The 18940-nt window shown below is 27.6% G+C and overlaps 1 protein-coding gene across 1 annotated transcript; it reads right to left on the reverse strand.

Moving 5' to 3' along the window:
* Positions 1 to 1148: 1148 nt before the first annotated feature.
* On the reverse strand, positions 1149 to 8153 carry LOC105844767 (uncharacterized). The gene is made up of 3 exons (XM_065807304.1): positions 8007 to 8153; positions 5930 to 6144; positions 1149 to 3488 (listed from the first exon to the last, which is right to left on the reverse strand). Exon 3 carries the CDS (start codon positions 3457 to 3459, stop codon positions 1312 to 1314), a length of 2148 nt encoding a protein of 715 aa, XP_065663376.1. The 5' UTR covers positions 3460 to 3488; positions 5930 to 6144; positions 8007 to 8153; the 3' UTR covers positions 1149 to 1311.
* Between the last annotated feature and the right edge of the window lie 10787 nt (positions 8154 to 18940).

Here is an 18940-nt window from a genome sequence, read left to right on the forward strand (position 1 = left end):
TCCTCTGGGCATCAAATTTGCGTAATTTCAATAATATTACTTATACATTTCCTCTGGGCATCTGTCTAAATTTGCGTAGTTTCAATAATATTACTTATACTATTCTGCTTTTTTGCTTATGCTGTGTTTGTTTCAGTGTAGTTGTGCATTAAAGTTGTTGCATTTTTTTAAATAATAATTATATTTTTAAAGTGTTCAGGAAATAGTTCCAAGAATAGTTTTAATTACAGGTGCCAATTGTATAGGCAGTTAAAAACTATTTCTTTCAACAATTTATAAATTAATGAAAATATATCTAAAACATTTATTCTATTCGTGTGAGAAACCACTGACTTCTATCAAAAGTTTAGTTGGGACCAAGCAATTATATAATGATTTTGCAAATATAAGTGTATATAATATACTTATATAAAAGTTCATTATATACTATATTATATATACAAGCTCATTATATATATATATATATATATATATATATATATATATATATATATATATATATATATATATATATATGTATATATATATATATATATATATATATATATATATATATATATATATATATATATATATATATATATATATATATAAAGATATAGATATATTATTATTACTATAATGACATAGATGTTTGTATATAATATATTCAATTGCCATCTTGGAATAGCCGTTTTCTATATACTATATTATTGCTATTTAATATTTAATATTTTAGTTATTTAATTTTAAAAAATAAAATTTTTTTAAATAAATTGCACAAACCAATTTTTAATTGCTTATGCTTGTATTATTTTAATTATCTTTACTGGCATCATTCTAAAAAATTTTATTTTAAGACTAGTTTTACGTAATTTAAAATTATGTTTTTTTTTTTTGTTTTTTTTGTTTTTTTGTTTTACTAATGAGTCCTTTAATGACAAGAATAATTTGCTCCTATCGTAATGTACAAAATTATTTAGTTTTTGAAAGACATTATGAAATCTTTATAAATTGACAAAATATATTACTTGTATAACATATTTGTCAACGTATTAAAAATATATTTATATAAGATATACTTTAAATGTTAGTCAATAAACTCGCTAATCCAATTAACAAAAGATCAGCCAATCAGCCGATAAATTAGCAAATAAAACAATAAAGCATCCATTCAATTTATCAATAAATTAGCCAACCAGTATAAATCTAATCAGTTTATAAAAATCTATAAACTTAAAAGATTACCAACAAATGTTTTAAATAAAAAATTATACTTAAATCACTCTTAAACGATACAAATTTATTTTTAAATAATAAAAGCAACTTTAATTAAACTAACTTCGCTGTCTTTTTTTGCAAACTGTCAGGTCTCCATCCATTAACAACAAAGTTTAATAGTTTTTTTGATTCTAAACTAGATATTTTTATGGCATGATCGTTTTGCAAAGATAATAAAGTATCTTTGTCGAGAATGTTAAGTAACAGTTCACCGTTAACCTGATTCAAACGCAAAAAGTCACCGAGATCGGCAAGGTTTATTGTTTTTAAGTGAGTATAAACATCGTTTTCTGACCATATTTTTGGATTTAAGCTAATTCTTCGTGATATTTCACTGGGTTCTAAGTTTTCGCATTGCGGTCTCCATCCCTTAACGTAATTTATTAACTTTTTTGCTTGAAATAAAGAGAGTTTTAACTCGCTTACTAGTTCATCTTGGTCTAAACAGAGTAACAGTTCGCCATTAATTTGATTTTTACGAAATGTATCTTTAAATTCAGAAAGTTTTAAAGTATCTAAAACAAACATTACACCTTCTTCGCTTAGGCTTCGAATCTCTTCCATGCTGGCAACGCGTGTCGTAGTCAGAGGGGAACTTTCTATTGGGGCATTAATTTCATGTGTATTTTTCAGTATAAAATGTTTTTCAGAACTATGTTCAACTTCAGATACTTTGCTATTGTTATTTTGATCATCGCCATCTGATGACCAAAGGTATGCTGCAGTTGGAACATTTTTAGTCTGTGATTTAATGCTCCATTGAGAAATGTTGTCCGAGTCACATCTGTCCTGATTATTATAGTTAGATTTATTGTAAGAGTTTTGTTGTTTTCTGGCACGTACACAGATTCCAGAATCACTACTGCTTTTTCTAGAATGTCGATTTATTGACGGCGTTCTACTCATGTGGTGATTTGTAGAAAGTGCGTCCATGCATTCAATAATATGTTGAAATGAGCCATTAATGCTTCCGCTTCCTGTAGATGTAACGTCAACTGAATAATCTCCTGTACTGGAGCTACCATCTTCACTTGTCATTGATGAGGATCTGTTATCAAAATCTATACTGTTACTCCTTTGAGAAGCGGTTTGTTTAACAGGATTTTTATCGCGAAACCTTGACATTGAACGTCTTAACTTGTTAAATCCAAATTTAGCTTTGACTAGTTTTTCAAAATCTTTACTAAGTTCAGTTCCTTTGTTTCGTTTTCCAGATGTATCAGATACGGCTTTTTGAGTTTGCCCTGTTATTTGCGCAGGGCAACTTCTATAAGTCTTTATGCTGATTGTACTATTTTGCCTACGTGTTCTCGGTGTGTACTTGGCTTCATCACTAACTTGATTTTTTATAGTAAATAAAGAATATGGATCATTTTCATCGTAATCAAACTTTGTTAAATTAATTTTATTCTTGGATGCATAAGCACGCATTTCATTTACACCTGTTGACACCTGAACGGTAACAGGAAGTTCTGCAGAAAAAGTCATGGCATACCTAACACCATCAATAACTGATGTAGCGTAAACGGAGCTATATATATTTTTTTCATCAAGTTTTAATGGACCAAGATGAGGACCGTAGCTGCAATTTTTATCTGAAACAGGAGTGAACTGAATTTCAATAGGTAAACCGTATTCTTTGATAACTTCAGATAACAAAAAACTTTTTGAGGACGCATCTTTTGAAATACACTCTGTAAACAATCCTTTTAAAGAAGATGGCAATATAAAAGATTTTGCATCATCCTCCGCACTACATAAAAGACCAATCAAATCTTCAGAATCTGAAAAAACTTTATTTTTAGTTTCAATCAATGAATTAGAAGCAATATGCGTTCCGTCGGGTAGTGTTATATCTTGATGAGTTTTTAATAAAGGTGGAATTTTTTCTTTTTTACATATATCACCGATGCATGTGTATGGAGTACGTTCGCCAAGTGAAATTAGTTTTACTTCGTATGGGCAATTTAAAGGAATATTTACACACTTTCCGTTTTCGTCTTTTCCAAAAACTTTGACAATTTGTTTTTTACCGTGTAGTATTAAAATTTGTCCGCTAGCTAAAGCATCGTCTTCATCAACCATATAACCTTGAATTACGCGAACAACTTGGGGTAAAACAAAATTCGGATTATCTATTACAAACTTTAATTTATATTCTGTTTTTTTCCAAGTAAACTCATCCTCGTTATTTCCCATATTAGTTTACTAAAAATTGCTATGAAATACTAAAAATAAGAGGAAAAAACCTGATTAATAAATACAAATCAATAATCATAAGTTATTCAAAAACACTAAATATTTTTAACTTTACTGAAAATTTGATCTCTTTAACAATCTAAGTATCTATGTATACATTGCCAAAAAAAATAGCAACCTGAATAACCAATTTCAAATCCGCATTAAGACCCTTTGTTCAGGTTTTGATTTAGCAAAAACATAGTTAACAATTTAATGAGATATAGCCGGGGAAAAATTAATTATGCAACAAATAAATTTGTGTTTAAATATATAACTGATAATATATTGACAAATATTATATATTGAATTATTAATAATCTTTATAAATTAAATAGTTGAAACAAACAAACAAAAAATCGCAAACATTACAAATAAAATACAAATAAAAAATACAAATAATCTACAAATAAAAAATACAAACAGTTTGAAAACTCAGCTCTAAGAAATCTTTTAAAAAACTTTCTGTAACATTTTTTCCTTTTAAAAAAATTTTATCGTTCAAAATATTGTTTCCGATTCGGTTCGACATTTTGAGTCCATTATATTCTATGGTAAACATTAAAAGATGCGCTTTTTTGTCAACTTCTTACTTAATCAAACATTTAAAACACAGCTTATTTTGTTTGTGTGCTTTAGAGGTTTGCACTATTGTACCAAAGCCTAACATCTCCAGTCATATTATTTGACATTTGTGATTTAATATATTTTTACGATAAGGAGTTTTCATTCTATTATCACCACAGATAAAAACATCTTTCAAAAAAGTAATTAACCAATGACAACTAAGTACAGCTTTATTAATACCATTATAATTATTATTTCATCAACGCATGCAAATGAAAAATGTAATCTTAATACCAAATAATTAACCCTACTGTGCGTCTAATCTATTCTGACAATTTAAACGTACTCTTCGTGTACCATTGCTTTGTCGATTGTTTTAACTTAAACATGTTTGTACGTACGATTGTGTCGTCGATTTTGTCAAGTTTACCGTATTAGCAAACTTTGCATTGTTTATCTCGTAATAGTATTCGTATGTAGTGAGAAACATTTAAACTCGTTTTTAGTTTTTTGAAACGGGAACCAACTAGTATTTTTGGTCATTATACATTTAGTTCCATACGGTGCCATCTTTTGCTTTCAAACAAAATTAATAAAAAGAATTTACGGAAGATTTTTTCTTTATATAACAGAAACAACAGGCATTTTGTTCTATTACGCTTTTCAAATTAAAAACGATTTTCTTTTTAATCTTTTCAAAAGCAAACCATTCACCGAATATCCTTTACATTAAATATATTTTTTAAAAATTTTAAGGTGTTTAAATCACTAGTACTCTAAAATAAGAACTAACAATTTCAGTCATAAAAACATGAGCACTTTTATTAAGATGTATCAAACCCGCAGACTCATAAGTACAACAAACAGTTTAAGTTTTTTTAAAGTTCTATTTGATTAATTTTTAAAAGCTAAATAAAAAAATTACTGTATTTAGCAAATATTTGCAATTCCAGTACTTTATTAAAACTGCAAAAGACCGCATTTACTATGGTTACGTAATGCAGAAAAAAGTTGTTTTTATTTATTTAATGCTATAAGCAATAATTGGTCACCTCCTACTGTTCTTTCATATATTTAAATTAACGGTGATAAAAATTATATGGTTTAAACAGTAACTTGCCTTCAAAAAACTTATTTTAGCATGTTTAATTAATGTCATGTCATGCATATATTATTAATTATAACCTTTCTAATTATTAATATAGTATATATGTATATATATATATATATATATATATATATATATATATATATATATATATATATATACATATATATATATATATATATATATATATATATATATATATATATATATATATATATATATATATATATATATATATATATATATACATGTATATATATATATATATATATATATATATATATATATATATATATATATATATATATATATATTTGTTTGTGTATATATATATACTTTTTGTGTATGTATATATATATATATTTGTTTGTGTATATATATATATATATATATATATATATATATATATATATATATATATATATATATATATATATATATATATATATATATAAATTTAAAATGGTGCTTTGATGATAAGTATTTAAAATAGTTAATAAAATAATTAAATTTGTAGTTTGATTATGTTACAGTTTCGAATTTTAGCATTTATTTTAATTGAATTTATCTCAACTTTTTGTATTTTATATATAATACTTATTGATTTTTTTAAATTTTATTTACATAACCGAAATTCCTAACCAATCAAGTTCTCCGTTTTCACACGTTTCTTCAATGAAAACAATATCATGAAAAAAAATAGATTACTGAGCTGCTCGCACTTTTTAAAAAATGTTTCCACGAAAAAATATTTACCTTGAAGTAATCGCGATGACATTTAGTACAATGCAGATAATAAACTTGTCGTTAAACACATAAAATAGGAGATGTTATCATAATTAAAAAAATTCTATTTTAGATATCGATTATGTAAGATTATATACACATAGCGATGATTAAGCTTGACATCATACAATTATATTGGTGTTCGGATGATACATCGATTCCTTGCTCGGAAGATACATTGATTCCTAAATTGGTACACTTAAACTGTCATGTTACAAAATACGTTTTGCAATTTATAAAACAACAGTAAATAATAGCATATTTAAAACAAAAATTTAAATAATGGTAAATTTAATTTATTTAATTATGAAAGACATATGAAGAAACTTTTTCAAAAAATAACAGTTGAAGCAACAATAAAGTTACATTGCGTTATAACAATGCCATTATAAATAATAATGCTATTATCAATAACAATTATTAGGCGAAAAAAGAATCTCCTAATGACAATGACAATACCAAAATTGTCGGTAGAATTGTTTATATTGTGTTAAGGCATTCGACGCCGCTTTTTTATTCAAACTGCAAACATATATTATATTACTCAAATTTTCACATGTTAACACAAATTAAAATGAAGAATTTTTTTCCTTCTTTCTACGATAGTCTAAGCTTGAGATGGTTGTGTGATAATCCTTATTTTTTATTTAGATCTTTCGTTTAATCAGATCATACATAATCTTTTTCCATCTTACAGAGCAGCAAGCTGTGGAGATCTGCAGCAATGTTTTATGTCATTTACACTTTGACGCATTGCTGTTTATATTATATCATACTATATTGTATTGTATATTCATACTAATATATTTATATATATATATATATATATATATATATATATATATATATATATGCATATATATATGCATATATATATATGCATAAATATATATTTATATATATATATATATATATATATATATATATATATATATATATATATATATATATATATATATATATATATTTGTATATATATATATTTGTATATACATTAATTAGTATTATTAACTGAGCTGTATTGCAATATTTGTAGATTGTTTAATGTCTAATAACAAGATATTTGCATCTTTTCCTCATGTTTACATGATATTATTTGATCATAGTTTTATGAGTACAAAATTTAGAAAAATATTATAATTTAATTAAAAGTTTATTTAATTTCAAGAAGATCGACATAAATATTATCAGATTTGGATGCTTTTTGAGACTTGGTTTATTTTTTTAAGCTCAACAATAGTCTAGTAATATAAATAAATTTGTCGGTTTATAAAAAAAGGAATTCCCCTTCAATTGAACAAATTTCCCAAGGGAGTGGAAAGGGAAATTGAGCTTGAGTTAATTTTTTTTTTTACTTTTAAATTATCATGGATTAACTTTTCGTGATTTTTTGTTGCTTTCAATGAATAGAATAGATACAAACAATTAAGATATAAATAATCAAGATACAAGCAATCAAGATACAAACAATCAACATATAACTAATTGATCGTAACCTAATTAATTTCCTCAATTAAGCACGCTAAATACTTTTGCTGGTGAAATAACATCTTAGTGTAAATTTTTATAAAATTTTTAAAGCTATTTCAATAATAATAAAATAAATACGCACAAAAAAAGATTAACAAAACCCAATAAAATTATAACAACATGTATTATCGAGTTGGTATTCAATACAGAGAGCTAGAAAACGCATTTATTTGTTATATTGAAAACAATCTTTTTTTTTTTTTTTTAATTTGCCTGTAATTTTGGATAATGCATAATCGTATTGCTTTTGCTCTTGATTTCATAGAACGTTCTTCAATTTTTTGCATACAATGAATGATTTTTTTGAACCAACAAATGAAAGAAATCGATATTTATAAATTGTAAGAAAATTAATGAAAATACATTTTGCTGCATGTCAAGTTTATAATAATTTCCTATTTGCATACGGAAGCTAAAACCTACAGTCTGCGAGGTGGTTGGAAATCCGTTCACTCTAACGCACAGTTAGCTAGAAAAGGATAAAAAAAAATTAAAAAAGTGATCATGAGTAACTTACAAGAAAAGTTGCCAAATAATGATGTCAGTCCGCGTCATCTAACACGTCACCATGCTTTTTCGAATTTGTTGCTAGATGAGATTTTTTTTTTCTTTTACAAATAATTTTTAATCAACGTTAAATTAAACGCTAAATTATTTTCAAATCGTTTTTTATTGATGTTTTTCTAAAAGTGTTTATATTATTACGTAGTGTTAATTTGTTTACAATATTGTAAGTACATTAAATAAACTACTAGAGCGCCAACTGCATATATTTCAATCATAACCCATTATTGTAAAACAAGATTACACTTAAAAAAGTTTATCAAAAATCTTCAAATACAAACTTTTCCTTGAACTTTGAAAAAACCACCAAATTAACCAAAGTTAAACTAATTTACAAGAGTTAATTTTATTTAAAACTTTGTATCAACGAGGTTTGCAGAACATCGATGCCACTTAGCAAATTAGAACTGTCATTGCCCACAGTCAAGCCGAAGGTGTTTTCTTTTTCCTCGTCAAATTTTTTGCATCTGCTATAATTTCTTAATCTAAATGTTTGATGTTGTTGATTAATGTATAAAGATCAATGGAGCTTGTGTTTTGGCAAAAGAGTTTGTATTGAGATTATATTGAAGCTTGTTTCATAGTCAATGTAGCTTTTATCGTGCTTGTATCAAATTTGTTTTCAATAAATTTCAGGGTTACAATGTTTAAATCAATATTTTCATTACCATCACCTAATTGTTGATTAAGATTTACGGGTTTTTACTACCTTATTCGTTTTAGGTGTGTCATTGTTTTAAAAGACAAACAAAGTTATGGGTTGATTCATGAGTAAGGTAATCAAAACTGTATTTTGAAAGAAAAAGATAAACTTATTATATAGTCTAACCTTTCTATAATCTTGCCGAGTAAGCTATACATTTTTCCTTCCAAGTAACTGAATAGTAAGGTACTTTTGTAGATAACTCTATAAATAACTCTTAACGAGTGTATAAATGATAAAGTGTCTTTATCGAGTACCCTATGTATATACAATAAGTAATAACCTAAATTTATTTATTTATTTATTTTTTTTATTATTTTTTTTTTTAAGTGCCCCAAGAAGTCCTTACGGTCTTGTCACAGAACACCGCGGAAGTGCATTTAATCCTCTTTCCGTACCGTGACGCGAAAATTTGTCCAGAGCTCGTTTCGAGCCTCGATCTCCTGCTTATAAAGCAAGCGCTCTAACCACTGCGCCACGGCCGCACGAACATATTATTAAAAAAACAATTCAGCAATTTTAAGGAGGTGTGTGACACCCCCCGAAAAGTAGCCGATTTTCAAGTCATAGTCGGTTTTTTCAGAAATTTAATTGGCATTTGACACATTTCAGTTGGCAGATTTTTGGTTTTGACTTTCTTTTTCTATTTTTATTTTAGGAATTTTTAAAATTTTTGAATTTTTGAAATTTTTGAATTTTTGAAACTTTTCACACCCCCCCTTCCCCTCCGTCTCATTTTATTCCTAAAATAATATATTGTTATACCCATGGCGATACTTACTACGTATTAACTATCGCCATAATTATACCTTTTTTAATATGTAACTTCTTGTAATTTACAAAAATTCAAGTAAATTTTTTAAAATTTAAATTTAAGAGTTCTTTACATTAAGTTTATTAAAAATTTATTGTTTTGTTACATAAGTTTCTTAAACTAAAAATATAAAATCTAGGGAAGGCGGTTTACCTGGAAAATATATATACAAAATAAGGTCTAAAATAGATTCTGTAACAAATTTTTTTTGACATAATGGCATCAGACGCTAAGTGTTTTTTTTATTAAACATCAAAACATATATTAACCCTGTTTAAAAGTTTGAAAAATAGCTTTCTCTACATTACATTATCATTGTTTAACACTACATTACAACATTATACCACCGGTAGTATACCTTAAAAATGGGTCTGATGTACCTTAAATTTTAAATTTTTTTTTCACAGATTACTTTTATGTTATAGATTTTATATATTTAGATTATTTGATATTAAACAGATTTGAGAAATAAATATGGGTGAAAAACTACTTTAACAAAATGGAGGCGCTTGTTTGAATATTGGAAAACCATTTTAATAATAATCTGATTTATGAGTGTCAATGTCCTATGAGTTTTTCTGGCAAAAACTGTGATATTGATATGCATTTATGCGACAAGCAATCACCTTGTCAAAATGGTGGCACTTGTTTGAAATTAAAAAAGCATTTTAACAATGATCAGGTTTATAATTGCAGATGTCTTTTAGGATTTTATTAGAAAAACTATGAAACTGAGATAAATGGTCAAAATGGATTTCAAGAAACAGAAGAGTCCTTGCCACGAAGTACTCGAGAACAGTGCATGTCCCATTACATGCCTCATACAAAGGTTACTTCTTGTATGATCCTAAAGGATAAAGGAGAATTTTTAAGCTTTTTGCAGCCACGTGTCTTTCATCCCCACATTTAAAACATCGAAAGATATTCTTTTGCAGTCAGGTTTTTTTGCCATTAAACATTTTTTCGCAATATAATTCAACCATCTGCAGTTGTAACACACTGACAGAACTTTTTTAGCTTGATTTCAAAACACAGCACCAACACCATCATCTACGTAAACACGGTTTCAAAACAGCTCTTACTTTGGGTAACATAACATTAATACAATCCATAACGGCTTGAAACTTTCTAAATTCAATTCGTATTTACAAATTTATATAAAATTTTGTGTGGATAAAATGTTACCGTTGTTACCCTATTATATTTTAGCAGCTGGATTGTTGATATATGGCTCTTATGGTTGTCAAGTAAAAGAATGTAAGGATTTTATTAAATATGGTTTACAAAATGTTTCATAAACTTCAAAAACAAGTTTTTATTCTATCATTCTAATGGGTTTGCTTCTCCGATTTTACCTCTGAGGTCCCTTTTAACATAAAATTCTTAAAGTTTTTACGAGAGAAAATCAACATTAAAGGCATGCAACCAGTGTGTATCTTTGTGGTACTACCTAGGTACACAACATTAATTACCTCCGAGGTACACCACTAGTAAATATTTTTCAAAATGGTCATCACGTACTTCTAGATTAAGTGAGCCAGTTTCAAACATGTGTAATTGTTGCTGGAAACATGAATCAAAAATTGTGATTACCAGCTTGAAAATGAAGTTAATACTTACGCTGCTATGAAAAATAAGATGTTCTAAATAAGGATTTTTTTATTATAAGAATTTTTTGTTTTCACTGCAATAATACGTATGTTGAGCAGCGGTAGAACGAATTTTCAGTAGCCTCTAGTGACTGCCGTGGTGTAGTGATTAGAGTTCTAGCTTTAGATCCGTGGTTCAAAATCTGCACTGGCCATATATGAATCATTGGTAAGAAAAGAGACGCAAATTTCCTGGTTAAATCCTATTCTGCAGTGCTCTGAGATAAGACCGTTAGGACTTCTTGGACTACCTAAATAGCTAATAACTAATAAAAAAATATATTCAACCAGGGTTTTAGTTTAAATTTATCGCTCAAGATGGCGGCGCAATTGATGTCTTAGACCTCTAAGATTAGTAAAGTCTAAAATTGATGTGACTCTAAGTTACAATTAGTTCAAAAGTACCATTACACCATAGTTACACCATAGGTACACCATTCTCCCTTAATAAAAAAATATTCATAAATTAGTTATATATTTGCTTGTATATTTTTATATTTTTGCATTTTTTTATTAGGTCTACAAAATTGTATAAGTAATTAGACATTTACCACACACCAAAATGACAAATGTTTACAAACATCTTTTGTTTACGGGATTGGTTAAAGATGTCCATCGTAATTGCTCCGAGGAATCTATTTTTATTTATATGTTTTTAGTGGATTACACAATTTTTTAAAGACAAAATCACCTTATTTGTTGGTTTTTTAATTACTAATGGAATTTATTGAGATATTTTTTTATTAATTTGATAAAAAAGAAAAAAAGAAAAAAACTATAACTATGAAATTTTTTTAGTGAGAAATTAATAGTTGTTAGAGAAACGAAATATCAAAGCGTTGCAACGATAATATTTCTGATCAGCAACTTTGATAGCATCATTGCAAACACTCACAGGCATTTTTTTTTTTGTTTATTTATTTATTTTTTCTTATTTTGCTATTTTATTAATAGTTTGTAACATCTGATAATTGAAACCTGTGAAACTCTGAATTATGTTTTAAATGTCAACAGTATAAATAACAATCTCAATTAAGTTTCACTTTTGATTCACTTATATAAGAAGAGGATTCAGTGCAAATACTTTGATAAACAAATATTTTAATAAACAGTTATTTCATATAAAACGTAATGAAGTTTTCATAAGTAGTCGTAGCTGGCCTTGGTAGTCGCACTGTTATAAAATTTACCTATTATTCCAAATATTTTGGTATTTTTGTCACTGCGTAAAATATACATAAATATAAATTTATTATTCATAAATATGATTATTTATTATTTATTTAATTTATTTAGTCATTAAAAAAATGAATACAATATCGTTTTATGTAAATAAAATTTACATGACCGGGTCTAAAAGAAGACAATATTTGCCTTATCACTACGCCCCGACGTGCTTTAATCAGCAAGCGTGTACAATCATTAAAATGTAAACATAAAATTACTTTGTACCATATGAAAAAAAATACAAGTTTTACAAGTATGTTAAGATCAGTAACTAATCTATAATCAAAAGAAAATCCTAAAAAAAAGATTGAAAAATAAAATAATAATAATTACACCTAAAAATTAAAAGTAAGTTAATAGGAGAATTTAAGAAAAATTTAAGTTAAAGACCAGTTAATAAGATAGTTATTAAAAAAGAAATAAAAAATTAAAAAAAAAAAAAAAAAAAGGAAGACGAAAAAAAGAATCTTAAAAAGAATATAATTCATTTGTAATAGTAAAGGCAGATTTCCACGAGACGAAAAAAATTGCGCAAAGCGAATTTTTTCGTCAATAAGCATGCGCAGATAAAACATTTCTGGTAATTTTGACAAAAATGTTTTATCTGCGCATGCTTATTGACAATAATGTTTTATCTGCGCAGGCTTATCGACGAAAAAATTCGCTTCGCGCAATTTTTTTCGTCTCGTGGAAATCTGCCTTAACACAAGCTGCTGTAACGACTATTGTCGCGGAGCATAAAGTTTAAAATTTATACTTTAACAGCCGTTAACAAATATTTATCTAGTCTAGCTTTAAAAGAATTTACTGTCATTGCAGAAACCACTTTTTCAGGTAAAGTATTCTAATGAGGTATCACTCTGTTCGTTTACATTCATTAACATCGTTAAGAAGTTTTTGTTTGAGTTTTTGTTTGAATAGAGAAAGTGAAAAACAATTTTTCAGCTGGTTATTTAATAAAGTGTTCCATAATTTAGGACCTCTGATGGCAATAAAAATTTAGTAACAAAATAGTGCATTTTAGGTTGCTCAAAATTGTAATTTGAAAATCTTGTAGGGTACTCGTGGTTAATTTTATTGAAAAGTGTATTAAATATTATAGGAGTTACTTTAATATGAAATTTGTACATAAATAGAAGAATTTGATAAAGATTCAACGGAAAAACATTATTTATGTGATGATTTTTAAATTGTTCTTTAAAATGTGTAAAACGACCTGCACCTGAAATAATTCTGACAGCGTGTTTTTGTCTACTAAGCAATTTTTTAACTTTACTTACATTAGAGCTGCACCATGCAATATTTGCATAGTTTATATAACAATGTATGAGGGAGAAATATAAGATTTTTAAACAGTTTTGATTTAATAATTGCTTAGCTTTGCATAGAATGCCAATATTTTTTGAAATTTTATCTTCTAACGTTCTTATTTGTTCTCTCCATGTCAAGTTTTCGTCAAGTATTACTCCTAAAAACTTTAATGATGACTCTCTGATCATTTTAGAGTTACCAATATAAAGATCATGGAATATTTTCTTTATCGTGAATTCGATGAAAAAAAGTATACTAAGTTTTATTTAAATTTAATGACAATTTGTTTGCCTTAAACCATTCCGCTAGATTTAAAAATTACTTATTTACTATTTTAAATAAAAGGTTGACATCTCCATTAGAATAAAATAAATTCGTATCATCTGCAAAAAAAACTGAATTTAAAATGTTTGAAAACTTATGGAAGTCATTTACATAAATAAGGAATAACAGTGGACCCAGAAATGAGCCTTGGGGAACACCGCAAGTTATAGTGAAGCAATCAGTTTTTCCTTCTTCGTGTGCTATGTATTGTGTGCTAGATATTGATGATGCGCTTAGATATAAATGTACATTGGTTTTAAACAATTATTAAATATACATCACAATGTAAGCCCAAATCGTATTACTGATGCTTAAAACATTTTGAATAAATAAATAATAATAAAAACGAAAAATCGCTTTTATATTAAAATACAATAGCTAAGCTATAAATTGTGTTTATACTATATTTAATTTTATTTATGTATACTATCTCATCTGATATTAATAGTTTATTCAGATTATATTTTCATCCCATTTTATCAATTTTTCTACATTTTCAAATTTAATCCAAGCAATACATTGTTTAAAATATACTAATTCAAGTTTAATCCAGACGATACATTACTTAAAAACATACTTCTAGGTGTTTTATTATGATGTTTTATTTATGTTACGTTCAGAATTGATTACCAATCTACTTTCATTTTAGATGACTACTTATGTTCTCCATGGATGGATTTTGCCGAAAATAATTCAGTCAGTAAATTAAAAGACATAAGGTTTTTGTTAAATATTACTGTGCATTATTATTAACTATTAATTTTCATTTTATGACCAAAATCTTCACAAATTAACTAAAAAAGTATTGAAAAATATATTATATTGATCAATCAGCTATTTAGTGGAAATTTTATACTTGCAATTTGTTTGTTGCAAACATTTAATGATAACTAAATTGCTCGGTGTTCCGTAACAAGATTATTAGATTTTCTTCGAAAACGTTAGCAACCAGAAGAAGAAAAATTTTAGTTTAGTCTTTTAATAATAAGTGATAATTAAAACCAAACCTCTACTGGGAGAGCTTACCGATTGCAAGTGCAAATCTTGTAAAAAGTTTGGTATTTTCAAAACAAATGTTCAGTATTTTTACGCACATATTTTGGTGTTGTTAACGCATAAAACTTTCAAAAAAAAGTGAAATGAATAGTTAAAATAAACCAATAGTTGACTGTGAATGACACCACACCCAAAGACATTTTTAAGAACTAAACAAGTCTATAAGTACTGTTTACAATGAAACTAAGCGTTTTTAAATGACTGGTCGTGATAAGAGGAAGCTTGGCAGTGGTTTAAAGAGGTCAGTTTAAACTCCTTAATTACTACTTTTACTTTGTCAGTTTAAACTCCTTAATTAATACTTACTACTCTTAAGTAATCTAGTAAAGTGAGGAGGAAAATGGCTTAAGAGCTCTCAATGAGTGAGCATACTAGAAACGTGGTCAGAAAGGATCTTAAGGCAAAATCAAGAGTCAGGAATAAGAAACACCTACTTTTCCCAAGTATCAAAGAAAAATGATTTGAAAGATTAAAGAAACTTCAGGGTCTCCTGAAGATAAGATCAATGACCATCCTCTGAATAAATGTTTACTGTTTTTTCTGTTTTAAACAGGATACCTAACTGTTTTATTAGTCATCAACCATTCTAATCAGTCCCAGAGCATGTAAAGTATACAAATATAATGGTTTCCTTGTTTAGAAAGTTGACACAATCACTTCAAGGATGCTGAGGCACTCAGACATCACAAGAATAAGTAGGTGATCCGCACACTCAAGACCCTCCTGAATTTCATCAGTGAGTTGTGGAATGGCTGTTAGCATATATCTGCATTATCATTTGTACAGGCCTCGTGGACATTAGATGGGAGGCCTACAATCTCTATAATTATCATTGTGAAAGTGTACAGAGTAGAAATAAAAAACATTGCTAAACGCAAGATTATTAGCAATGTTTTAAGATGCATGTCTTCCATCTGCACTTCCACAATACACCAGCAGCTTCTTCAGGGTCTAGTTCTATGAAATATTGTGAAACGTAAGGCCAAGGTATGGATCAAAGTTCCTAAACAAGTAAACAAATTTCTTTAAATATAGTTTAAATTATGGCTAATTTGTATTTTTAATGTTACTTTATCAATTCTATTTTATTATTAACGAGCCATTTGATGTTATTATTTGATGCTAGTGCCCTCTATGGAAAAGTATTGATAAAATCTCATTACTAATGAAGTAATCAAGTTTTCTAAAAATAACTTACTTTGATGACCACAAACCAGTTATGAAAGCGACTACAGCAGCATTGACTTTTAGATCTGTTACAATCTTGTTGGTTACTGCCTCCTTGACCAATTGACAAAGAAGAGAAAACTTTGATCTAACTATAGTTTTAGGTGACTTTAGGTGGAGCTTTGGATTCAACTATTTGACAAAGTCTGAAAATGCTCCCTCATTGATATTATTGAAGGCAAGATTAAAGTTCGCTAAATACTTCATCAAAGCCAAATCAAATTTCAGATGATCTGATGACGTGACATTGTGCTTGATAATTTGCTGCAAGAATGGTAGTGTGGTTTGGACAAATGAGTCCATTCCACCTGTATTGACAGACCTCTGAAAAAAATTCTTTCTTATTTGTTTTTCGTGTGGGTAAACGGCATCTATATAGAATGATACCAAATGATATCATAAGTTTGTATAAATTTAGAAAAAATAATGTTGGATATAACCAATGAATCAATAACATCAATTTCAGAAATAAAGAGCGCTAAATTTGAGTGCTTAGGTTGGTCTCTTTTCTTATGAGAAATCCTCTTCTCCACTTTATTGTAAAGTTCATCTAGCTTCTAAGTATCATTCAGTCTTTTTTGATCTCAAATAAATTACTGTTCTGGCCGTATGGATGAAAGGATCTGATGTGAGTCCTCAGAGAGCGGGTACTGGAGCTTGGTGTAGACATAATCTTTGCACAAAGTGATCCTGTTCCGCCGGCACTTGACAAATGACCTAGGGATGACTTTTGTCCGCCATGTTGAGACCTTAACTTTTAAACTAAGTTCATAATTCTTAGGTTTTTTAAGAATGCGTCTTTTTCAAACAAGACATAGCGGTTTCATTTTATTTTCAGATTTTATAGATTTCCATAACTTAACAAAAAATAATTCCCTTTAGACAATAAAAAGCAGTTGGAAAATTTGTTCTTTTTACAAGAGCATTTTGTACAAAATTAGCGTTTTGTGTAATTATCTTTGGACGAGTGCTAACGTTTACAACACTACAATTCCCTCGAGCGTCTCCTCTAGAAAGAGTTCTTATTTGAATGCTTATAAAAACCATACCGTAGATTTTCCGAATTCCGAACAGTCCCTAATTCCGAACAGCTTTAGTTACTTATTTTTTACTTTTACATTTTATTTTAGTTACTTATTTTTACATCTTTTATTTTTGTGGGATTTTTAAAAGGAAAACTGATATGAAAAAATATTTTTTTAATATATATTGATACCATGAAATTTTTTAATTGCAAGTAAAACACTTTTTAAAACCCTAAAAAACTAACAGTATAAAACTGGCTTTAAAAAAAGCAAATCAAACTGTTTGATGTAGAATTTGATGGCGATTATTTTAAAACCAGTACTTTTTTGCGTAATTTAAAACGTTTCCCAAATTCCGAACAGATTTTGGAATGCATTATATTTTTTGCAAAAGTTTTTACTTGCTAACAGTTAACAACAATATTAAACAATAGTATCTTAGCAACATTAAATTAAAAACTAATAAACGCTTTTAACTTTTTTTAATGAATTTCTAAACGACTTTTTATCTTAACGTTTGTTGATGAAAGTAATGCCGAAAGTTAAAAAAAAATGAAGATCGCGATAAAAAAATTAAACGTTGTATTAAGGCTATCAGTAAGAAGATATTATAATCAGAAGCCACTTTGCGCTACAACATTTCTAAAACAGCTATTTTTTGCAGATTAAAAGAAATAAATGGAGCTGCTGGTGTTGGTAGGCCTAGAGCAATAAGCTAAGTAACAAAGAGGCTTATAGTTAAACTTGTACAGTTTATGAGTGACATTGGGTTCAGCTTAAAAAGAAATGATATTTTAACTGTGGTTGAAAACTATTTAAAGGAATCTAACAAACTCATTTATTCAAGCCCGTAAACCTAATCAAAAGTGGTACAATAGTTTCATGAGAAAATATGCGAAAAACATCTGTGAAAGAAAGGCGACTAATATGTAAGAGCGGTGTCTTCGCAAACAACAATTATTGATGAATGGTTTAACCAAGTTGACGCTGTTTATCGAGAGCATAATTTAAATGGAAAGCTGTTTCATGTGTTCAACTGTGATGAAAGTGGATTGAAATTCGATCAAAGTAAAGGCAACATTGTTTGTCGAAAAGAAATAAAAAAACATCTTGCCCCAACAAATTTAAAGCAAATGACTACAATTTTAACTCGTTGCTTTACGATCTTTGTAAAAGACATTTACAAAGGTCAAAATTCGATGAAAGCTTAGGTTCAAGGTAGTGCTTCTGATGTTTATTATTTTACCAGCAAATCAGGATGGATTGAAATTGAAAATTTTATAGAATAGTTTTGTTCAAATTTTTTAGTTCACGCAATCAAACTTCAAGGATCTAAAATTCTATTTTTAGACAGCCATGCATCTCATATCAATTTTGAACTAAAAAGATTATCTAAATCAAACAATATAATTTTATTCCGATTGCTAGCTCACACAAGTTATGTTTTTCAACTACTAGATGCAGAAGTTTTCAAAACATTAAAGGCGGAATGAAAGCGAATTATAGAAGTTTACTTGATTAGAAATTCTAACCAAGTAAACTTCTATAATT

Source organism: Hydra vulgaris, chromosome 10, assembly GCF_038396675.1.
Source record: "Hydra vulgaris chromosome 10, alternate assembly HydraT2T_AEP".
Lineage (NCBI taxonomy): Eukaryota > Metazoa > Cnidaria > Hydrozoa > Anthoathecata > Hydridae > Hydra > Hydra vulgaris.